A 21,029-nucleotide genomic window follows, 5' to 3' on the forward strand; every position below is an offset into this window, starting at 1 on the left:
AATCATAAATCATCAATCACTGGAACTGGTGCATAGGCCACGCGGCCACGCTGGCGAGCGAGCGAATAGATATTACAGGTAATCACGCCCTGTGCTAAGACTGTAACACATTCGCCGTTCGGCCTCTAGCTGTCATCCCCGGCATTCGCGGCACGTTGCCTACCGCGCTGCTTCAACCATTCGATGATGCGAAGTGCGCACACTTTAAAGAGCGTTTGAAGTGACACCAGGCCAGCGGGGCCACGTATTGCACAACTGCCGCGACTCCCCGCCAACCCCTGCGCCAACAGCCAGGACCTGAGGCCTCAGTGCCGACCACACCAGAAGCGACGCGGTCGTGCAAGTGACTTATGCTGTCCGTCTAAATCTGTGGAGAGAGCACCCCGATGCGGGTACACACCCACGCCCACGCCGGGCCTCAGCCGGACAACTGGTCACCAGAACCGCGCCCCAGCAAGGGGAAGGGCCGCCGACTGCCGGTGGTCTTGACCTCGTGGGCACCGAGTTTGTTGCCCTTCATTACGCTTGTAGGGCTCATAGCTTTGCGTTCTGCCATAGGTAAGCGGTGGCAAGCCTGCCAAGGATGGGCAAAGCTTGGGCCGCAGCACAGCCGACTGCGTGCGTACCGCAGTCCGTAACCTTCACTGTGCCTGGCTCACGCTGCTCTTACAGTGGGCGTAATCGAAGACGGAAACCAGGCTGCGGCAGCATCGTCCGCTAGTGCGGTGACCACCGCAAACGCGGCCCAGCAACAGCAGGCGATAGCAGCTGCGGCAGCGGCCTTGCCGCCCCGCCAAAAGCCGGCGAAGCATTGCTCTGACACGTGTTTCAAGGTGGGAGGGGCACCCTCTCCACTGCCTCTTTGTTCAAGCCGTTATAGGTGTGGGGCCTGTCTGGTTATCATCTTTGCCCCTGGTGTCACTACGCACACCGGTAACTGCGCCGACTTGCAGGCAAATGACGGCGTGTGTGATGAGGGTCGCCCGGCCAGCAAGCCCGCCCAGGCCGGCGGCGCGGCAGCGGCGGCGGCAGCCGCACACAGGCGCAGCCTGCAGACCTTGACAACAGAAGGTCACCATAGCGGGCAGCGGCAGGGGCGGCGGCTGCAGGAGTTTGAGGGCCAGGAGGCTGTGTCGCCGCTGCAGTGCGACCTCGGCACCGACTGCGCCGACTGCGGCGCGTGGGAGGGCACCGTGCCAGAGGGCTGGTGGGTGTCACGGCGTGTGCACATGCCGGCATGTCCGTACACACAGCTGCTGAGGGACGCTGCATCGCATGCACAGCCTTTGCGCTTGCTTCTTCCTTGTGCTCCTTAACACAGCTGAGGGGTGGCGGTCGTGGGTGGCGGGTTTGGTGAACTGGTCTGTTGTCAGCTCGGCAGGCCATGATGGCTCTTGCAGCCATGTCCTTGGCGCCACCACCCACCCCAAGTCTCACCCAATACCTGCTGCAACCATCTCCACCACCAATAACAACATTGACATCACCACCAACATTGACATCAACACCACCATGACCACCGCTGTGACAGGGGCGGCGGCGGCGGCCCGGTCGCCTGGATCCGCTCTGAGCACAACGCCTCGCTGTACGTGCGGCGGACCGACACGCCCAAGTCCTTCCTGGCCGCCATCACCTACCACAAGGTGCAGGGGCTTCCTCACTGGGCAGCTACGGGCATCATAGGTGCTTAGGCAGACAGCCGGCAAGGACAGAGGCAACTGCGTTGCGTTGCAGTGCAGTGCAGTGCAGGGGGGTTTGGGCCGTGCTGCTCAGTCCTGTGCGCTGGCACGTGTGTTTCGATTGACACAGGGTTGACGTGCACATCGGTCCGTACATTGCGCCTGCACCAGCGGCTGTGGCTGCCCGGCTACCATAGCGCTCTCCCCTTGAACTTCACACACACACACACACACACACACACACGTACACATACACACATGCACACACACACACACACACACACACGCATACGCACCACGCTGCCCCCACAACGCACGCAGGCGGACCCGGACGTGTCGGCGATGCTGCACCACTACGGAGCCATGGAGGGCGGCATCAACCGGGTAGGCGAGTGGGAGAGCGGGGGGGGGGAGGGCCAGGCGGGGCGTAGAGCGGCCTGCGGTCCAGCTGCTGCCATTGTGAACGCGGCCGTGTGCCACGCGCGCGCTGGCGATTCATGCCTGAATGGCGGACATCCGATGCCTCATATACACATACATACATCACACACGCACACACAAATACACACACATACACACACCTTGTGCTTTTTAACACGCACATACACATACCTTGTGTGCTCTTTCAACACATGCACACACGCACGCAGATCCTGCACCACGTGCTAGACGGCCAGTGCGAGGCCGCGGAGCGCGGCGGGCGCCGGGCGGCCGTGCTGGACGTGGGCGCCAGCTTCGGGTGCGTGCGTGCGTGCGTGCGTGCGTGTGTGTGTGTGTGTGTGTGTGTTGCAAACAACAAAACCAGGCCCACCCAGACGGCGTCGGAGTTGTTTACGGATGCCTACCAAGCGAGCGTCGTGTGTGCGTGTGTGTGTGTGTGTAACTATAGCATGCGTGTGTGGGTCGCCTGATCCGCTGGCTAGACACCAGGCATCCATGCAGACCCACAGTCAGGAACAATGGCTGGGTGCTGTGTTGCTGGGGTTGCGAGCGACCTTCCATCTGGCTGATGTCATGACGGCCGCTGGTGCCGCGCATGCATATTGCCGCGCCCGACACACCCCACTGGCGCAGGTACTACACGGTACAAGCGGCGCTGTACGGGTGCAGGTAGGCACAGCCACGTCAGCCCTCTGCAGGTCCCCCGCGCGCACACGAGCTCCATTTGGGGACATACAGTAGTGCCGTCAACCGCGAATGGCCCCCACCGCCACCCAGCTACCCCTCGCCTTGACCCGCCCCGGCCAGCCTGCACTATCCTCTGCTCTGCCCCTGCCTCTGCGACCGGCCGCCGCAGGGTGGTTGCGTTCGAGCCGGTGCGCAAGTTTCGCGCGCTGCTGGACTGGAGCATACACGCCGCCGGCGTCAGCCACCTGGTGGACGTGGTGCGTTATGCTGCAAGGGGTGGTGGTGGGGTTACATTCATGGTCATTGAAGAAGGGAAGGCGTAGTTTGGGTTTGGTGGGAATGTAAATACCAGCCCAAACTCAACCACTGGTGGGGTGGTGGTGGAGCCAGGCGCTGTGGCTGCTGGGGCCTTCGCGCGAGGGGCCGCAAAGCTGCTGCGCCCAACGCGCGAGGGGCCTGTGCGGGCGCAAAGCTGTGTTTCGGGAGGCCGTGCAGGCAGGCGGATGTGTTCATATATGTGTACGTGCAGTGGAGCTGGAGCTGCAGCACAATGCCGTTCATGAGGCCCGGCTGCGTCCAAGCACCCCCCCCATCCTTCATCGACATACGTAATAACGCGTCTGCTTAACAACTGTGCCTGGCTACTGTGCCTTCACTTCTTCATTCATTATGAATGTAACCCCCATCCTTGTAACCCCCCGCCCCCTCCGCCCGCCACCCTCCAGGTGGACAAGGCGCTGGGCGACGCCGAGGGCAGCCTGCCCCTTGGCATCCCGCGCGACGGCACCTACTGGGGCCTGGCCAGCATACACGGCGTCAACCTCATGGGCGAGCGGGAGAGTGAGTCGGAGGCGGGCTGCTGAGGCGGGCTGTTGGCGACGGGTGGAGGCGCGGTGGAGGCGGGCTGTCAGCGGGCCGCAGCCGGGCGAGGGGGATGCGACGGGTGCTGCCAGCAAGTCACAAAGGACGGATGGGATGCTGCCGGGCAAGGGTGGCAAACTGCCGATACGAGGTTTGGTTTTGAACAATGCCGTTTGGCGGTCGTGGCGCTGCTTACCTGCGTGCCCACTCCTCAACACACATGGCGTGCCTTTTGCCACGGGCGCCTTTCGCCCCTTGTAGCCAAGGAGACCATCAATGTGCCTGCGACCAAGCTGGATGCGTGGGAGTCCTGGGCGCCGGCGGACCTGCGGCGGGAAGACCTGCTGCTTATCAAGGTGGGAGCGCGGGCAGCGCAGTCGTGTGCCTACCAAAACAGTCATGTTTGTGTGTGCGCCTCCCAACACGTCAGGAAAGCTCGCTTGGGCGCAGCGCAGCCGCACACGTGCGGTGGCGGAGGCAGCGGCAGCGGCGGCCAAGCCCCGAAGAGACGCACCGCATGTGCACGCACGCCTGCACGCGCTGTGTCGCCCACTGGACCTGTGCTCCTCGCAACTTCCTTCCAACTTCCTTCCAACTATCCAACCTCCTTCCAACTCCCAACTATCCAACCTCCTTCCAACTTCCAACTTCCTTCCAACTATCCAACCTTGCCGTGTGCGCAGATGGACATTGAGGGCTGGGAGGGGCCGGTACTGCGCGGCGGCTCCCAGCTGCTGGCGGCGCACGGCGACAACCTGCTGCTTGAGTACTCGCCGGGCATCTTCGAGCGCCGCAACATGACGGACTTTGCGCCGCAGGCAAGAAGCGCAAAAGAACGGCCCTTGTGCGTGCACTGCAATTCCTGTTGGTTGGGCTTGCGGTCTTTGCCCTGAGGCGCGCCTCGTTCCATCCGCCCGCCTCTTAGTCCCGCTTCACAACACACACATACACACACACACACACACACACACACACACACACACACACACACGCTCGGTAAATCGGTAGGTATCCGTAAGTAACTCCGGCGTCGTCTGGGCGGGCTTTCGTTTCGTTTTTTAACACACACACACACACACACACACATACATACACACACACAACACGTTTCGTTTCCGTTGCTTACCACCCTGGCGCCGATATCACTCTGCACCAACACAGGTGTTGCTGCCCGAGGTGCTGTTGTCACTGCTGGGCAGCGGCTTCGCGCTGGCACACCTGCCGCTGTTCGCCTACGCCGCGCCCTGGCCGCCGCGCCACATCGACCCCGCCGAGCCGCTGCCGGCGTTCGAGGAGGTGACGGAGGCCATGCTGCGGCACGACCTACAGGCGCTCCGGTACAGACAGGTAGGAGCAGCATAGTGAAGAATGTGGAAGGCGGGTGGAAGGAGGGCAATGTGTGCGCAGGCGGGTAAGATGGGTCGGCGGTTGGGGTTTGGTTTGATTTGGTTGTTTATGGTACACCGGGGTAGCCGGCAACGTGCATATGAGTGGGTGGTGGGCTGCACATGCATGCTGCTTAGGGCTATGGCAGCGCCAGGCTTGCATATCGCGCTTTCAACCTGAGCACCTCGCAACATATCACAACAGCTCGTGCCACTGCGTGCCACCTGATTCTGCACCACCGCCGTGTGCATCTCGTGCCTTGCCACGCGTTCCCTGTGCCATTTGGTGCAAACAGCTGCCACCTCGCACCAAACCACCACCTCCGCACTCTGGGTGGGGTTGGCTTGCTTTGTGTTCTGGAATGAACCACCACCACCTCACACCACCACCTCACACCACCGCCTGGTGCCTCCCCCACCCGCTACACTTCTTTGTACCAATCCTTGCAACCCCCCACCTGGCTACACCTTCACTTCTTAAATACTCATGAATGTAACCCCCACCCCCCGACCTCCCCCCACCCCACCCCCCACCGGCCCCGCCTTCAGCGCATGGAGGTGGCGCCCGGCGGCTGCCCACTGCCCGAGGAGCTGGTGGCCAAGGCGCCGGCGTGGCGTGGCTGCCGCGAGTGGTCCTACGGCACACACCCCAAGGTGCGGTGAGGGGGGGGGGCTGCGGCACTCCCCGCTGGCGCATGGTCCTGGTGGTTTGGGGAGGACTGGAACCGGGCGCCCGGGATGTTGCGATGGTGCCGCGCTGAGTGCGGGGCCGGGGTTGGCGCCCGGGGTTGGCGCGCGCGGTCGTGTGGACCTACACGAGTACGAGAGGAGAGATTCGGCAAGCACGGTGACTTGACCTGCTGGCCGACACACACACACACACACACACACACACACACACACACACACACACACACACACACACACACACACACACACACACCGTGGCATGCGCAGGGCTTTCGCAGCGCCTTCGGTTTCAACACCAACGTGTGGGCCAGCCGCCGGAGCAGCGCGGCTTTCAGGAAGCACATGCGGCTGGAGGGCACGGCGGCGCTGTTCGACGAGGGGCAGGACATGAAGGTGCGCGGGTCCGGGGCGTGGGGCGGGGGGTGATGATGGCGGACGGCCGCCGGCGGGGAGTGAGGGACAAGGGCCAGCTTGTTGTGTATGCTCCGTGCGTGTTCCGCGCGGCACGCTCTTGCTGTCAGGCCCCAGCTTCGCCACGCAACCCGTGTCACCGGGCCGCAGCCATGCACGACGTTGTGCTCGCTTGCTTGCTCTCTTTCGCAATTCAAGGCATCGTCCATAACAGTCCTGTCCCATTATCCTCTTCCTCCTATAGCAACCCCCCATGCGGCCATGCCCTGCGCTTCGTTGCGACCACAGGTATGGACGTCCGTAAAGCGGCCCGGCACTGCCTACGGCCTCATCAACTGCACCCTCATAGGTGCCGGCCACGTGCACCTGTTCCGCTGCCCCTGCCAGCCCGACGCGGCCGCGGAGTGCCGCGAGGCGGAGGCGGTGGTGACCCGGCTGGCGAGGGAGGGCCGCATGCCCTTTACCGGGCCCGACTCGGGCGGCGAGTAGGTGGGGGGCGTGACTGGCTCAACCTGGGAGCTTAGGCCGTGAATAGGGCTGTGTTGGGGCGGCAACACACCCACCGCCCTAACACAGCCCTACGGTGTGGCAGCGACGGCGCGGAAGGGCTCCAGCACGGCACGGCTCAGGAGTTTGGGAGGCTGACTGGGGCTCAGTGATGCTGGGAGGTGGGGTAGTAAAGGGGTACTGTAGGGGCACTGATGAGGGGAGCTGGTGGTGGTGTTGTATTGGCGTGCAGCATTGGTGGGCATGTACATGCTAGTGTGTACGTGTACAGTGCGCACAGGTAAGTAGGCCGTCGTCGCTACGGCGCGGGTGGCATGACAGGTGCAAGCAGGGGCGCTGCGCTGTGATAGGAAACAATGCTGATTTGATATCACTGCAGGCGTGGATGTGGGACATGGCAAGGAAAGCAAGTGGCTGGTGGTGGTCTGTGGTAGTGGAATGAGACCGGGCCGGCTGGTGGGGGGCGTCGCCTGTAGGGGGCGGCTGCAGGCGGCCGCCATCAGGCTGAGAGCATGGACAAACCTAAGGCCTTCAATTCTGTGTCGCAAAGCTGCAAAGGTTTGACACTTCGACCTGTGCTAGGATTCGACGTCAGGTACCAGTAGCTACTGGCAGCCTAGCAGGCGTAGCATCGATTACATCCCTGACCGCCTACAAGGCAGAACTGGAGCATGAGCCAGGCGCGCAGACAGACACCCAGGTAGCGGACTTATGTCCATCCTGCTCCGCGCGTACCACACAGCCACCGGTAAGCTGATGCTCCCAGCCTCGTATTGTACCGTGACCTTGCCGGCTCACGGCCCCCTTGCAACATCGCCATACACTCGGTACTCGGGCAACTACGCTGTACACCGTAAGCCCCTGCCGCTCAATCGGGCTGCAAGGCCAGCCAATTTCCCCATGGCAGGGAGCGGCAACACCTGAACCACGCCAACTCTGCGCCGCACCTGTCACCTCTCTATCGCTGTATCCATCTCGTCTTAATCGGCTTCACCCAACTGCACAAACACATGTCCATCAAGTTCGCTAAACGAGTCCACGCGGGATATGTGTGCGAACCTCGGCCGGCCCATTTCCGCGGCGTTGACAATCCACGCGACGCCGGCATTTTAAGTAGCACCACACGCCACGTGCGTGTTGCCACGCCCCCGCCGTGTTCTTCCCATTGTGTCCGTGAACTTCATCTTCACTTACCCTTCAAACCCTGCATGCCCGCAAGCTGAGGCGGAATTGCTCCACGCCTCCTGCCCACGATGCCCGCCCGGAAGGTTGTCATACACTCTGCTTGGAACGCGTACTTCCCAGCCCAAGAGAAGCTCCCCCGTCCCGACGTGTCCTGCTGCTCATACTCTGTGCCACGGCCTCCTCAGCCTCCGTAACCGCTGCCAACACTTGCCAATTCCCGGCCCCCCGGGGAACACAGTTGAACGGCACAGCACAGCCGCATCACTGCATTTGCTGCGTAGACCGAGAGCGCGACGGCCCGCCGCTGCCTCCACCCGCTCCCGCGCCGCCGCGCCCGCGCCGCAGCCACCACCGCGCCACCGACACGCCCACCGCCGCCGCCAGGCTGAGCGCGAACGCCTGTGAGCGCTGCCCCCGCTGCTTCGCCACCTGCCGAGTCAGCCGCTCCTCCTCGAGGTAGTCGTCCCGGTAGCGGGCGCCAGTGCCAACCATCACGCTCGCGACAGCCGCGTCCGCGGCGGCTGCCAGCACAGCGGCGGAGGCCTCCCCTGATGCGGCGGCGCCGGCGCCGCCGGCAACGCCTCTAGACCATTGCCGGCCGGCGCTGCTGGCGGCGAGGTGCGAGCGGGCGCGGGCCTCCAGCTCCTCGGTTTCCGTGGCGGAGCCCAGTGCTTCCATGGCCACACGCAGCATCTCTGCGCGTAGCGCAGCGACGTCATTGTCGGCAGCGGCGCTGGCGGCGTCGCCGGCGCCGGGCGCGGAGGTGCTAGCGGCGCCGTCGGCAGCTGCGGCGCGCTGGGTTGCGTAGTACTCCCGCATCTTCAGCCACGTCAGCTCCTCCGGCGTTGCTTCCAGCGCCAGCGCGCGCTGCAGAAGCACGCAGTGGTAGGCACAAGCTCGTGATGCTTTGCGGCGGGAGAGGCTCAGAGGGCGCCTTGGGTCACACCAGGGGTTTCGACGGGTGAAGCGTCTCACTTACCCTCGCGTCAATTGCCGCCCGTTCTTGCTCGCTTGGCCGATAGGTCTTCAGCGCGTCAATATCGCGCTTGTAGTTCTCCAATACCGCCTTAGCTGCTTCGCATTCCGCCTGCGACGGTGGCAGCGCTGCCGCTTGCTCCGCAGGGTCCACCTCCGCAAATGGAGCACCCTTCTTTGGGCCGAGGGCCCGGATATACTCAAGGCTAGCCTCCGAGTAATCACCGCCAAACTCTTGTTCTACGCTGTCTTCGCTCATAGCCTCTGGAACAGGCTTCCGGCGGGCCGTCGACGCCATGTTAGCTAATTTCAGGACTAAAGTTGAACTGGGTCAAAAACTATTGCAAGATCTTGGACACAAGTTGACCTACAGGGCGCTCCTAGCAACAACTGTGCACCCCGGCTGCATGGGCATGGACGATTCTCTAGAGTTTCTATTGGACTGGACTGCTGTATTTGTGCATAATCCATGTTTATATTATAGCTGAGCTTTGTAACGGGCTGGGACGAATGTCTGAAGACCTGAAAGCCAAGTTTCGCGCTGCTGCAGCGCAGCGAGGACTGGGCTCGGTAGGTTGCTATAAGACTGCATGCGCGAGAAGGAAGACCTTGAAAGCGAGCTTCCGTGATTGACGTGCGGGCTCTCGGCGCCAAAATTCGCAGGCGAAGGACCAGCTCAAAGCAATCCGCGCGCAGAAGGCGGCAGCGGCGGTGGGTCTGGAAAGGGGAAGGGGCTGGTATTGCGGGCGGGGGTTTGTTCGGCTGGGGCCGCCCAGGGATTCCCAGTAGGCACAGACACGCGTTTGCGCCAGCCTTTGACCTTCTCTGACCTTCGCTTGGCTGCAGGCTGCGACAGCGGGCCCCGGACCCTCCTCACAGCGGCTGCAGGCTACTGGGAAACCTCAGGCGGCGGCAGCCCCCGCTGCGGCACCACCAGCGCCAGCGTCACGGGCAGGGGCGCTCCCAGCGGACTTCTTCCAAGAACCAGCCAGCGGGAGTAAACCAGCAGGCGCGACGGCCGCAGGCGCGGGACCGTCCTCCAAAACGAATGCCCAGGGCACAGGCGCATCGGCAGCGGCGGCGGCAGGGGCCGGCCCCAGCGCAGCGCTTCCAGAGGTGCGGTGGTGTCGTGGGGAGCCAGGGCGCGAGGGGGTGCGAGGGGCGGACCCGACGCTGCCAAGCGGCTGGCTTCCCATGGCGCTGACACGTCGTCTGGATGCGTACCGTTAGTCTGATGCCACGCGTTACCACATCTAGCTGGGAAGCTTCTTGCCCACGCCCACTTTCCCACCTGTCCACTTCCACTTCTGCACGAAGGGTTTCTTTACGGACAAGACCGCGGACGCCAAGGCGCGCGGTGTGAAGCTGCCTACTGCGGAGGACAAGGAGGCGGAGTTCCGAGCCTTCACACAGATCATTGACGAGGAGCTCAAGAACCAGGTGGGGAAATAGGAAGGGGGGAGGGGAGAGCTGGGGACGGGGCACGAGGTCAGGCGGGGAATGGGGATCAGGGGTCAGGGCACGCATGGCGACTGGGGAGGGCCAGAGGGCCCGGGTGCGTGAGCAGTCAGGGGGCGGGAGCGGCCAGCTGCAGTAGGGCAGAGATAGGGGAGCGACAGGGGCGCGATGGGCGGGCGTTGGGCCAGAAGTGGCGACACAGATGTCAGCTCAGGAGGTGTAAAGCGGTGCAGGAGCCAGCGGCCAGGCAGTAGGCACTGACCTTCCCCTGGCGACGGGTTCAATTCTGCAGGCGGTGGAGCAGGCGGAGGAGGCGGAGGTGGAGGCGGAGGAGAAGGCGGACCGCGAGGCGTTCCTGCTCAGGTGGGTGCGAGCGCAGTTGGGAGGTGCTCACGCCACCTTGCAGCCACGCCCAATGGTAACCCAGGAAAGCCTTGTGTGTGCTTTCATGGTGTCCAATTTACTTACAACCTAGCCCCATCCTAGACACCGACATTCTCTTACCATAGATGCCGAGTTTCTTACTTTCCATGTTTGTATTGCGCCGGACAGACGCCAGGCGGAGCGGTTGGAACTGTTGCGGCAACGAAAGGCGGCGCTGGCGGCCGCGGGCGCCGCGGCAGCCGGCGCCGCGCCGGAGTTGCCGGCAGACGAAGAGCTGCGGGAGGCGCCGCCGCCGGCCTTTGGACTGGACGACGAGGAGGAGGGCGGCGGAGCGGAGGGGGCGAAAGGTGCTGAGGAGGGCGGTGCGAAGCGGCGACGGGCGCTACCGGTGCTGGTTGGGAAGAAGCGGCGAGTGATGGATGCGCTTGCGGCCACACTGGCGGCGTCAGACGCGGAGGGCGACAGCAGCGGCGGCGAGGACGACGAGGAGGGGGCGGGTGGGCTCAACTGGCGCGCGAAGCGGGTATGAGGCCGGTGTTGTTGGGGCTCGGCGTGCGGATGGATAGTTGGTGGCGGGATGATCGCTGCCGCATTGCTGGCTAGCTGGGTAGCGTGCGATGCGTTTGGAACCGACACCAAAGGGGTGGCTGGCGCAGGGAGGCTTAGCGAAAGGTTGCGTATGGCCAGTGGCTTTGTTGGGCAGGCGTGTACAGACAGGACGCAATCAAGTCCTCAGCACCACAATCAGGTGTCTGGTAGCGGTGCAGAATGCGTTGCGTCCGTCACGTGCACACACAACACAGCAAATGCAACTTCTCTCCTGATCTCCTCAAGAATGCCATATCAATTTATAAGCCGATCCGTGTACCATGCCAAGCACATGCCAACCATGCTACGATACTCCATCTGCTGCATTGGGTGGCCTCGTGGTAGCGCAAAATCACCGCCCGGACCCCATGCAGCGGCACAGCGTGCCCCTTTCCTCACACGCCCTACATCACGCGCCTGGCGCAGTGGCGCCCCCAAGTCCTCAGTCGCCCTCGCTGTAGCCGCCCGTGGCCGCGGCCGAGCCCTCCTGCGCCATCATTTGCCTGTTGTCTCCCCGTGCTCCTCCCACGCCGCCGCCTCCATGTTGCTGCTGCTGCTGGCGCTGCCCCTGCGGCTCCACGCCCTGCTCCGCTACCTCGTGCGCCAGCCGCAACATGGCCGCCGGCGGATCCTCGCCCGGCTTCACCTCGTCGCAGCCAGTCACCATGCCCTGCACAGCGATGCGTGTGGTGGTGGGGTGGGGATGGGTGTGGAGGTGGGCTCGTTGGGTTGGGTGGTATGTGTGCGTGCCATGGAGTGGGGCGCTGGCCGCTGGGTAAGGTATGGGCAAGATGCAGTGGCTCCGGCGATTAGGGTTTGCGTGCTTCGCACACAGCAGGCACCCACATTCTCTCCCGCCCTGCCATTCCGCTCTTCCACAAGCAAACGGGCCCGGAACTACCGGTATGCGCAATGTGCGGCACAGCCACGCACCTGTTTGTCCTGTGCGCTCTGCGGCAAGGCCGGGCACGGCAAGCGAGGCGGTGGCGGTATCAGTCAAAGATAAAGCACCTCAGCAGGTGGCAGGGCCGATCAACAAGTGCGTGTCGCATGCGGTGGGGCAGCAAGCAGGCATATAGCTCTGTCAGGCTCTGTGTGAGCCCACCCAGGCCCACCACGGCCAACAGCGAGCGACCCCTACAGCGCGCCCAGTCTTGCCCGCCCCTGACCGGTAAACGCTTACTATGAATGACCGAATGGTGATTGCAGCGCACAACTGCGAACCGTTCCCTTTGGACCCGTGGGCCATTGGCAAGCCGCCCTCACGCGGCGCCCTCCAGCCCCTCCCCTCAGCCCCCTCCTTCCTGGCGCCGAAAGCTCTGCCCAACCTGCCATGACCCTAAACTTCTCAGGCACTTGCAGCCTGGCCCCGACCGCGAAGGGCCCATCTGCTGTAGCTGACGCACTGACGCACCTGAGTGAACGGGTGGCCGCTTCCATACTTCCGTGCGTCATCAGGAAGCTCACCAGGGCCGACCTCAGAGTCTGCCACGCCGGAGCGAGTCTTTGGAGACATTTTTGCGGCAGTGGGAGCAGCGGGAGGCAGCAGGCCACGCAGTAGGGTGGGCGCAAACGAGCGTGCGGGGGCGCGGCTGGTCACGGCACTAGTCCAGGCTCGTGTCGGCTGCAGTGCGCTGCGAGCCAGCTGCATGACCAACGTTGTATACGAGAGCTTGGTAGAAAATGGTGCTCGTGTTTGTATCGTGTATAACTTCTGTGCGGGGTTCAGCCGCGCGGGCCCTGGCAGGAACTCTTCGGCAATTGGTTGCGATGAGTCAAAAGTGTTTTGGAGTGTTCAGGCGTGGATCGCCACGCGGCGCGCCTTGCGGTATCATACTGTAGAAACTTCTTGTTCATAGATTGCTTCACCTATCATGGCCCGAATGGCCTTCTCGACGTTTGTACTGTTCGCATGCGGGGTCGCTGCTTCTTCAAGGGCGACCTCGGTCAGCACCGATACATCCATATTAATAAGCTCGGATTCTAGGCATGTGCCCTGGCTGCAGCCTTCCTCTTGGCAGCCGGCCCATTCGGGGGTCACGGAACTCGATGCCCTGCTGAAATTGCGCGCGTCACCCTCGCGCTGGGTGACGGTGTACCTCTTGGCCCTGCCCACCAATGCTACCGCCCTAGACTCGGCGGAAACTCGGGCCTTCCTACGACTTGCGCTCAACACCTTCCTGACGTACAGGCAGGTCAAGGTCTCTGAGGTGTCAGCGCTGGGAGGGGGCGGTGAGGAAGCAAGGAAGGGTGGGCAGCTGGACCAGGACCTCGTTGTCAGACTCGCAGCAGCGAGAGACTGCAAGAGAGAACCCGACCTCTACGGCAGAAACTCGACGCATTCCCTCCCGCGGAGAGCCCCGCAGGCACCTATGTGACAAATCCTGCACACAGCAAAACGCCGCCCTTCACGTCCAACCCCCCTCGCCTCCTCCTCCACCTCTTCCCTCATTCACAGGGTGTATGGGCACGCGGACCACGACATCGTGGCCTGCATGAACGCACCCGCCCTGGACTGGTGCCGCCGCTACCGGCTGCCCTGCGCCGACGCCTCCACCTACGCGGCCGACGCCGCAAACCTGAAGCGCATCGGCTGGGCCAAGTTCAAAATGATGCGTGACATCCTCAAAAAGGGCTACCACGTGCATCTGTCAGACCTGGATGTGTCGTACCTCAAGCCCCTGGCGCCGGCGGTGGAGGAGGTGAGGCGGCCGGGTGGCCGGGTGGGGGATTGTGGGGAGTGGTAGTGGTTTTGAGCTGGAATTGATCGAGCCCCAGATTCCAAAGTCTGGCCATAACGCGAGGGAAGCCAGGTGCTGGCTTGGACAGGGTGTAGGCAGGACTGGGGGCTCTCGGCTGGGGCTGTGAGTGCGCGAGCTGCACGGGTGGCGTGGGGAATGGAACGGAGCAGGGACGTGAGCTTTACTGCTCGTCACGACCGGTGCCACTGCCCACCAATCACCAACCCTGCCCACAGCCCTAGGCCGCAGCTTCCGCACCATCTTCCGCCCTCCCCCTCCCCCCCACGCCCAACCCTCACACGCCCAACCCTCACACGCCCAACCCTCACACGCAGGTGTTCAGCTGGAGCAACGGCGCCGCTGACGGCAGCATGATGCAGGAGGAGTGGGTGCACCAGGACGACGCCGACAACACCGCCACGCGGCGGCCCATCTACCTGGCTAACACGGGGGTGGTGTGGCTGCGGGCCAATGAGCGCGGCGTCAAGCTCATGGAGTCGCTGTTGAAGTGGGAGGGAGACAGCTACCAGGCGGGTGCGGGTGCGGGTGAGGGTGCGGGTGCGGGTGCGGGTGCGGGTGCGGGTGCGGGTGCGGGTGCGGGTGCGGGTGCGGGTGCGGGTTCGGGTTCGGGTTCGGGTTCGGGTGCGGGTGCGGGGTCGGGGTCGGGGGCTGCACGCGGGGGCCTGTGAATGAGATTTTCGGCGTGACGGATCCTGGTGTTTGGGGCTGTTGGGTATTGCGCGGGAGCGGCAGCGGCAGTGGCAGCGGCAGCAGGAGTGGGAGTGGGAGTGGGAGTGGGAGCCAGAGCAGGGGTACCAAGCGGGAGTGCCCCGACCCAGATCGGCCTGCAAAACCTTCATGCCGCGCGTTCTTTGCTTCTTTCCTCCTCATCCGCTTCTCCTTGAACAGCCCCTCTCCCGCACACCGCACCACGTCTTGCCTGTGAACATGCCGTCATACAATGCGGGACACGGGACACGGGGCCTGCCCACCCTTCCTCTCCCCATCCCCATACCCATACCCATACCCATACCCATACCCATACCCATCCCCATCCACGCCACGCCACGTCACGCCACGCCACGCCACGAACCACAGGATCAGTACATCGCGACGCACGTGGCGTACGAGTCCTGGGCGCCCTGCCAGGAGGAGGCGACCTGCCTAGTGGTGCGCGGCCGCGGCATGGCTGCCATCACGCGCCACCCGGCCCAGTTCGCACACAGCAACTGTGAGCCGGAGCCGCACTACGCCCACTGCGCCTCACGGCGGCTGTACGTGCACGCCATATGGTGAGGGCGCGGCAGCACGGGGCGCGGCGGGGCGTGCTTCAGCAGTCTCATGAGGGGTGGAGGTGTATTTGGTCGAGTTGATCGGGAGCGGGAGCGGAAATGCAGGGGAGGGTTGTTCAGTGTTGAGCCGTCGAGGGCGATGGAGGGGTGTGGGTTTATGCAGGCGTGCGTGCATGTGCGTGTGCGTGAATAGGTCTTCGTAGGCACCGTGTGAGAGTTCCAGAAGAGGAGAAATCCAAGCACTCCCTTCCTATGCCATCGCCGCTAACCAACCCTCGGCCGCCCTCCCTTGTCCACCCAACGAGCAGCCGCGGGCAGAACACGGACAAGGAGGCTTTCCTGAGGAGCGTCAAAGCCATGTTCATATTGCCGCCGCCGGTCGGAGCCAGGAGCGGAGGCGGCAGCGGCCGATTGCAGGATGACGTGGCCGTGTTCGGACAGCAGGACATGGCCGTGGCGGCCGCCGGCGGCCTGCCCTGCCCGGCACACCAGCAACGGGCCTGGTCGGTTCGCTTCTACCCCGCCTACACGGCCTCGGGTGCCGACGTGGGTGCGGGGACTGCGGGCGCATCCACTGCGGACGCTACAGGTCCCGGCCCGACAACGACGGCTGCTGGCGGCGCCGGCGGCGCGCAAACGGGATCTGGGTCGGCGGCGGAAATGCAGACAAGTCAGGAGGCGGTGGCCGCGCATATGAGTGCCGAGTCTGACAAAGTGCGGGCGCAGGCGCTGCAAGAGCGCACCAGCAGCAGCAAGCCCGGTCACAGCCGCAAGGCGCACCAGCGCCCGCATCGCCACCTGATGCGGCTGCGGAGCTAAGGGCTATTTATTTGCAAGCAGCAGCTGTGTTGGCTTGGTGTACATATGGTGCGGTTCCTTTGGCAACGTTTGTGCTTTATGGCGCATGCAGCAGTCCAGAGCTTGGGGAAGATGCTTTGAGGAAACGAAATGCGCGGGAAGACAGGTGTAGCGCGCTCCATTATTATGTAAGCAATTCGGGGTTGCGCTCGTACGACGGCACGTTTAGGCCTGTAGGGCGCCGTGCATTCATGCTAGCGACGCATTCATGCATTTTTGGGCTGAGCCCCCCCAGCGAAGCGTTCCAGGGGGGGGCGAAGCCCCCCAGGAACACCCCTGTCCGTGCGTTCGTTCGTGCGTGCGTCGGCAAAACATAGCATACTGGCGCAAACCGCGAGTGCTACGTATTAGTATTTGTTAATGTCTATTGCATGTAAATAGGTGGCAGGGAAACTTCGGGCGGAGCGAGAAGTGCCTTCGCGGTCCATGGACAATTGACTTTCGCGAGGTCGCAAGGAAAGCATCCGGTGCCCGCTGATATGCAGTCTCTAAGGCAAACTATGTTGGCGGCAAGCAAAGCGGGGAAGTATATCGAAAGTTTAATGAGCGACTTGCCGAGCCATGCCGACGCGCCAGAATGCCGAGAAGCCCCGAGGTCGCCCCCGCCCCGCGCCTAGCCCTTTGAGCGTGGGGCGCCGGGGAGGTGTTGAGTATGGCAGGAGGCGAAAGAAATGCTTGGGGTGTTTGGGAACGTGGCAAGGCACGCATGCGTGGCGCGGGAAATCCCGCACGCCCCCAACCCGAGTGTCCCTAGCCGATGCGCCTGCGCGTCGTAGCGGCATGGAGGCTCTGACGGGGCGTTACACACCTATTAGCTCCCAAGCGTACGGGGGCTCAGCCCATTTTCCAGCTGTACAAAGCTGACACCCCTTGTTGCCTTCATGCACGCTTTAGTACGGTAATGTTCATGTGGTATACTCCATTCCGTGATATTCTTACCAGTTAATGCTGCACCGGCGGCACGTGAGGGTCATGGTGAACCTGATGGGGCGTTGCTTCATGGCAGTGAGCAGTGACGTTTGCCAATGGGCGCAATGTGGGCCCCGGGACTTTGCAAGTCAATGCGGAGGAGGATAACGATACTTCCCGGGTGCAGTTAGGAAGTCTGTCAGCGGCGAGCTGCTACCGGGCGTCCGGGAACCTAGAGGCGGTTGCTAGCACGAGTGGGACGTCGGTGAGCGGACGCTATGTCCGTGCGTGGCAATCGGCAGGGCGGGAGGTGTGGAACGTCGTGGTGATGGTGACGCCCCAGGAACGCAGCGCATTGATCAGGGCCGCACGCCTGGTCCGCAGCACAGGTGTGGTGGTGGCGCCTTACCTGACGTCCGTAGGGTGTGCACTGCGCAAGGAGCTTTCGAAGGGTTTCGAGCAGCAGGGCTGAAGCCCCGATGGAAGGGAGGGGCGGGCATTCGGTGCCAAGGCACCTAATCACCTAGGCTGACGGGCTAGCAGTTGACGTAGTTGGCATTGAGTAGTACAGTCGAACACGCCTAACTTCGTTGCGCAAAGTAAGTTTCCCGGCGTTATAAGGGCCCACCGGCCCGGGCCACTGGTACTTACGGGGACAGGATAGCACGCATGCTCGTGCACACCACCTTGTAACCAACAACAACAAAAAAAGTTAGGAGACCGTGTTGCGAGCACGTGGCGGACATTCTGCTGGTGTGTGTGACGCACAGCGCGCGGTAAATACGAGCATCCGCTGTCACTGTTCTGATACTCAGATGCAGCGCTCAACGTCCGCGGTGTCTCTCACATGCAGCACCCAATGTGCACACCCGAGCGCTCACTCCACAGTATACCCCGCTGCCCCATGCACTCCTTACGAACCCGCCCAAAAACAAAAGTCACATTGCCGGCTCCATTACGCAACTGTAGTTCATCTCTGTTAAATCATACCGTACGACACTCTTTCGTTCAGCTCAGCGGCCAGCGGAGGGCCTGGTGTGTGCCTGACGGCAGCAGGCTGTCCTTATGTCCTAGCCGCACACTGTAGCAGCCCGAGGCCTCGCCCCAGGTGCCCTCCTGACGCCTGTCCTGTACGCCTCGTCATGGGCTCCTGGTGAAAACCGGCGAACAGCAGCTCCCTGCCCCGCATCCCTTCCTCAGCACAGTCAGGCGTAGACCTCGGGCGTTCTCCCCTACCTGCTGCCTGCCTACTTGCCTGTCCACCTGCAGATTGCCTGCTGCCGCTGCAACGCCTTGGCCTACCCCCGGCATGCCTATTGACTCTTCGCCATCCTCATGCAGTCACGGAAGCACCTCAACCTGCAAGACAGCGACGCCCAGGACCGCAGGCACCTTCATCATAACGTTAACACGCTGTGCTCCTTGCTTCCAGACAGGGCGTGCCGCTATCCCACCTTCTTCGCCTGTGCTGCCCCGCCGGGCCCCTCAGGCACGGGGATGTACGGCCGCAGCGAGGGTATGAGTGCGGGCACGGCACGGCGGTACGTGTCGTACGGTTTCCCCAGCTCCTCGGCAATGTCCCCCTCCTCCAGCGGCAGGCTCCACAGCACGAACGCCAGGTTGAGGAAGGCGTAAAGCAACCGGCCGGCGCTCTGTGCAAACATCGGGGCCAGCAAGGCACGAGATCAGAAAGTCCATCCGGAAAAGGCCGTCGAAGGTACGACAGGAAGGTACGAGATCAGCAAGTCCGTCGGTCCGCAAGAAGCACCAGCACCGATGCCCTGGCGTCGTCAGCCTCATGTGGCACGCCCTGAAGCGATGACGTACGCAGCGTCTCAGGCAGCGGCGGGCCCGGCCCTTGCAGCGGCCCTGCATTTCTGCCTTGCCCATCTCACCATGTGGGGCGCACAGAAGAGGAACAGCAGGTATCCGAGGTAGATGGGATGACGCACGTGCTGCAGCAGGGGGAGCGGCAGGAGGCGAGGAGAGTGTTCAGGAGTGTGACTCCTTGCTCTCTGATGCGTCGGTGAACCGAGGTGCGCACCCGCTAGCCGCCTCGCGTCTTCAGGCGGCCAGCCCCACACCCGCCCCGTCTCTTACCTTGTACCAGGACTGGACCACCAGCCCCGGCCCCTCGTGGCGTGCCGGCTCCTCGCGTGCCCCCGCGAATGCGCGCTGCAGCCCCAACAGGTCCGCCGACTCAATGGCGGAGGCGCTGCACGTGAAAGCAGGGGTGGGGTGGTTTATACAGGGCGCCCGAGCCCAAGGCATAGATACCAATCGTCAAGGAATTGTTGACCAGCCGGAGGGGGACGGAAGACGGTGGTGCATGGGCCCGCCAGCAGTTGCAGAAAGTGTGACGTTGCTGTCCCTTACAAGCACACCCGCTGACCCTTTCCCCTTGTCCTTTCCCAACACACACACACACACACACACACACACACACACCTGCTGTATACGATGCCCATGCCCCCAAGGGCCAGCGCCAAAATGACGTACGACCAGGGCGGCGAAACTGTAACGCGGGTGCGGTGAATGGTTGAGTGCGTGTCGGGTCTTGGGTAAGCGTTGAAGGCCACAGTCCAGTCAGGCGCACTCCCCGTGTGACATGCAGCCATGTGTTGCCCGTAGCGTGCAGGCACACTGGCACGTACCCCAGCCACCAAGCCCCCCAAGCTCCCCATCCTCCCAAGCACCTGGCCCCATCACGCACCCTTCCACACGGTCCGCGGCAGCGGCTGCCACAGCAGCAGCATTGCCGTCACCATCACCGCCGCACCCAGCACAAACACGGAGCGCTCTATACAGTAGGGTATCCGCGCCCTTTTACGCATGGCGCTTTTAACCTGTATGTTCCATGAATGAGCAAGTGAGTGCCAGGCGGGACTGCCGCTGTGGTTCCAGCATGCAAGTGCCAGCGGGGCAGTTCTTACGATCCAAGACACCTGGGCTGTTTCATTTGACGCCAACAGCTCGCCCACACGCCACTGCAACACACAAGAGCACCACCATTGCTACGTACCGGTTTACGCGCCATGATGTTGTGCTGCGCCGCGAGCCCTAAGAACAGACAGCAGTCCCACGCTGCCGCGCCCCATTCCGTTGACGAGACGCGGGCGAGGGGCGAGGGCGCGTTGATGCTGAGGGGCAAGAGCGGGGCTAGGCGGGGCGGAAGCAGCGAGGGCAGGTCCACCACCCAGCAGCACGACATGGCGATCATGGCGCACTGCGGGTTGGAGGTGGGGGGTTGGGGGGCGGGTCACCGGTGCCGAGGGTGCGCTGCGAGTGAGACCGCTCCGCTAGCGATGGCAAATTAAGTAGAAAGAGAATAATTCGGCTGAACATCGCCGTGTATCGATCACCGTGTAGCTGTTTTGCGTTTTCCGCTGGCTGGCTCACCGCTGCCCAGGCATATGCAAACACTGCAAAAGCCTGCCGCAGCATTATGAAGGACCAAGCGCATGAACAGTGCCACAGGAAAGAAAAGCAGCTCTTTCGCCTTTTCTTCAGTTAATCGGGAAGAGTCAGCAAGAAGCGTGTCATTGTGGGCCTGTTGCATCCTGTAACAGCATATAGCAGGGGGGGAAGCAAGGGGTGGCGGGGATTAGCGACAAATCCGCGGGGATCATTGAAGGGGGCTCCTCCGCAGCGCCGCAGGATTGAATGCCAACTTTTCTGCCCACCGTGCCCGTGCCCCCCAACATGTGCCTGCCTCCACCTCCCAATGATCATCTCACGGGCTTTTAATCGTTTCGGGATTCCCACTTGGAGCAGCTATACGTACGTGCGTAGTGCACAATCGGCGTTCCAACGCTTTCACACCAGGGCTTTTCCGCGACTTCCGCGGCTTCCAGCAGAGCCTACTTATGTAGGCCCTCGTTTGGGCGCGGACCCAGTGCTTTTCACCTGTCCCACTGACCCTAGTCATTGAATGCAAAGTAAACATTGCGTGGGTCCTACTCTGACCGGTTCCCCTCC

General features: G+C 62.9%; 6 protein-coding genes across 6 annotated transcripts; 3 read left to right on the forward strand and 3 right to left on the reverse strand.

Moving 5' to 3' along the window:
- Positions 1–21: 21 nt before the first annotated feature.
- On the forward strand, positions 22–7,263 carry CHLRE_12g552600v5 (uncharacterized protein). The gene is made up of 15 exons (XM_043069023.1): positions 22–558; positions 673–833; positions 954–1,207; positions 1,532–1,643; positions 2,001–2,063; positions 2,330–2,418; positions 2,754–2,789; positions 2,977–3,064; positions 3,533–3,647; positions 3,930–4,024; positions 4,352–4,486; positions 4,830–5,015; positions 5,603–5,707; positions 6,011–6,136; positions 6,443–7,263. Exons 1-15 carry the CDS (start codon positions 387–389, stop codon positions 6,641–6,643), a joined length of 1,938 nt encoding a protein of 645 aa, XP_042918967.1. The 5' UTR covers positions 22–386; the 3' UTR covers positions 6,644–7,263.
- A 21-nt stretch (positions 7,264–7,284) lies between these two features.
- CHLRE_12g552550v5 (uncharacterized protein) lies at positions 7,285–9,171 on the reverse strand. The gene is made up of 2 exons (XM_043069022.1): positions 8,826–9,171; positions 7,285–8,713 (listed from the first exon to the last, which is right to left on the reverse strand). The coding sequence occupies exon 2, from the start codon at positions 8,663–8,665 to the stop codon at positions 8,108–8,110; it is 558 nt and encodes a 185-aa protein (XP_042918968.1). The 5' UTR covers positions 8,666–8,713; positions 8,826–9,171; the 3' UTR covers positions 7,285–8,107.
- A 120-nt stretch (positions 9,172–9,291) lies between these two features.
- Positions 9,292–11,532, forward strand: CHLRE_12g552500v5 (uncharacterized protein). The gene is made up of 6 exons (XM_001694090.2): positions 9,292–9,391; positions 9,485–9,532; positions 9,668–9,937; positions 10,139–10,261; positions 10,572–10,642; positions 10,832–11,532. Exons 1-6 carry the CDS (start codon positions 9,332–9,334, stop codon positions 11,190–11,192), a joined length of 933 nt encoding a protein of 310 aa, XP_001694142.1. The 5' UTR covers positions 9,292–9,331; the 3' UTR covers positions 11,193–11,532.
- Positions 11,533–11,545: 13 nt separating this feature from the next.
- CHLRE_12g552450v5 (uncharacterized protein) lies at positions 11,546–13,001 on the reverse strand. Its single transcript, XM_001693965.2, has 3 exons — positions 12,666–13,001; positions 12,185–12,202; positions 11,546–11,921 (listed from the first exon to the last, which is right to left on the reverse strand). Exons 1-3 carry the CDS (start codon positions 12,765–12,767, stop codon positions 11,694–11,696), a joined length of 348 nt encoding a protein of 115 aa, XP_001694017.1. The 5' UTR covers positions 12,768–13,001; the 3' UTR covers positions 11,546–11,693.
- A 91-nt stretch (positions 13,002–13,092) lies between these two features.
- CHLRE_12g552400v5 (uncharacterized protein) lies at positions 13,093–17,756 on the forward strand. Its single transcript, XM_001694089.2, has 5 exons — positions 13,093–13,442; positions 13,710–13,953; positions 14,328–14,522; positions 15,091–15,284; positions 15,593–17,756. Exons 1-5 carry the CDS (start codon positions 13,135–13,137, stop codon positions 16,101–16,103), a joined length of 1,452 nt encoding a protein of 483 aa, XP_001694141.2. The 5' UTR covers positions 13,093–13,134; the 3' UTR covers positions 16,104–17,756.
- A 69-nt stretch (positions 17,757–17,825) lies between these two features.
- Positions 17,826–20,628, reverse strand: CHLRE_12g552350v5 (uncharacterized protein). The gene is made up of 8 exons (XM_043069020.1): positions 20,451–20,628; positions 20,074–20,277; positions 19,765–19,897; positions 19,500–19,566; positions 19,152–19,266; positions 18,947–19,006; positions 18,506–18,703; positions 17,826–18,410 (listed from the first exon to the last, which is right to left on the reverse strand). Exons 1-8 carry the CDS (start codon positions 20,493–20,495, stop codon positions 18,393–18,395), a joined length of 840 nt encoding a protein of 279 aa, XP_042918969.1. The 5' UTR covers positions 20,496–20,628; the 3' UTR covers positions 17,826–18,392.
- Positions 20,629–21,029: the final 401 nt, after the last annotated feature.

Source organism: Chlamydomonas reinhardtii, chromosome 12, assembly GCF_000002595.2.
Source record: "Chlamydomonas reinhardtii strain CC-503 cw92 mt+ chromosome 12, whole genome shotgun sequence".
In the NCBI taxonomy this organism is placed as follows: Eukaryota; Viridiplantae; Chlorophyta; class Chlorophyceae; order Chlamydomonadales; family Chlamydomonadaceae; genus Chlamydomonas; species Chlamydomonas reinhardtii.

Coding starts and splice junctions, on each gene's coding strand:
- CHLRE_12g552600v5 (XM_043069023.1), top strand. CDS start 387: ATGCGGGTACACACCCACGCCCACGCCGGGCCTCAGCCGGACAACTGG. Junction 2,790..2,976: donor GCGGCGCTGTACGGGTGCAG/GTAGGCACAGCC, acceptor CGGCCGCCGCAG/GGTGGTTGCGTTCGAGCCGG. Junction 4,025..4,351: donor AAGACCTGCTGCTTATCAAG/GTGGGAGCGCGG, acceptor CCGTGTGCGCAG/ATGGACATTGAGGGCTGGGA.
- CHLRE_12g552550v5 (XM_043069022.1), bottom strand. CDS start 8,665: ATGCGGGAGTACTACGCAACCCAGCGCGCCGCAGCTGCCGACGGCGCC.
- CHLRE_12g552500v5 (XM_001694090.2), top strand. CDS start 9,332: ATGTCTGAAGACCTGAAAGCCAAGTTTCGCGCTGCTGCAGCGCAGCGA. Junction 9,938..10,138: donor CCAGCGCAGCGCTTCCAGAG/GTGCGGTGGTGT, acceptor TTCTGCACGAAG/GGTTTCTTTACGGACAAGAC. Junction 10,643..10,831: donor CGCGAGGCGTTCCTGCTCAG/GTGGGTGCGAGC, acceptor TGCGCCGGACAG/ACGCCAGGCGGAGCGGTTGG.
- CHLRE_12g552450v5 (XM_001693965.2), bottom strand. CDS start 12,767: ATGTCTCCAAAGACTCGCTCCGGCGTGGCAGACTCTGAGGTCGGCCCT.
- CHLRE_12g552400v5 (XM_001694089.2), top strand. CDS start 13,135: ATGGCCTTCTCGACGTTTGTACTGTTCGCATGCGGGGTCGCTGCTTCT. Junction 13,954..14,327: donor TGGCGCCGGCGGTGGAGGAG/GTGAGGCGGCCG, acceptor CCTCACACGCAG/GTGTTCAGCTGGAGCAACGG. Junction 15,285..15,592: donor CTGTACGTGCACGCCATATG/GTGAGGGCGCGG, acceptor CCCAACGAGCAG/CCGCGGGCAGAACACGGACA.
- CHLRE_12g552350v5 (XM_043069020.1), bottom strand. CDS start 20,495: ATGCTGCGGCAGGCTTTTGCAGTGTTTGCATATGCCTGGGCAGCG. Junction 19,898..20,073: donor ACATCATGGCGCGTAAACCG/GTACGTAGCAAT, acceptor TGGAACATACAG/GTTAAAAGCGCCATGCGTAA. Junction 19,267..19,499: donor ATGGGCATCGTATACAGCAG/GTGTGTGTGTGT, acceptor TTTCACGTGCAG/CGCCTCCGCCATTGAGTCGG.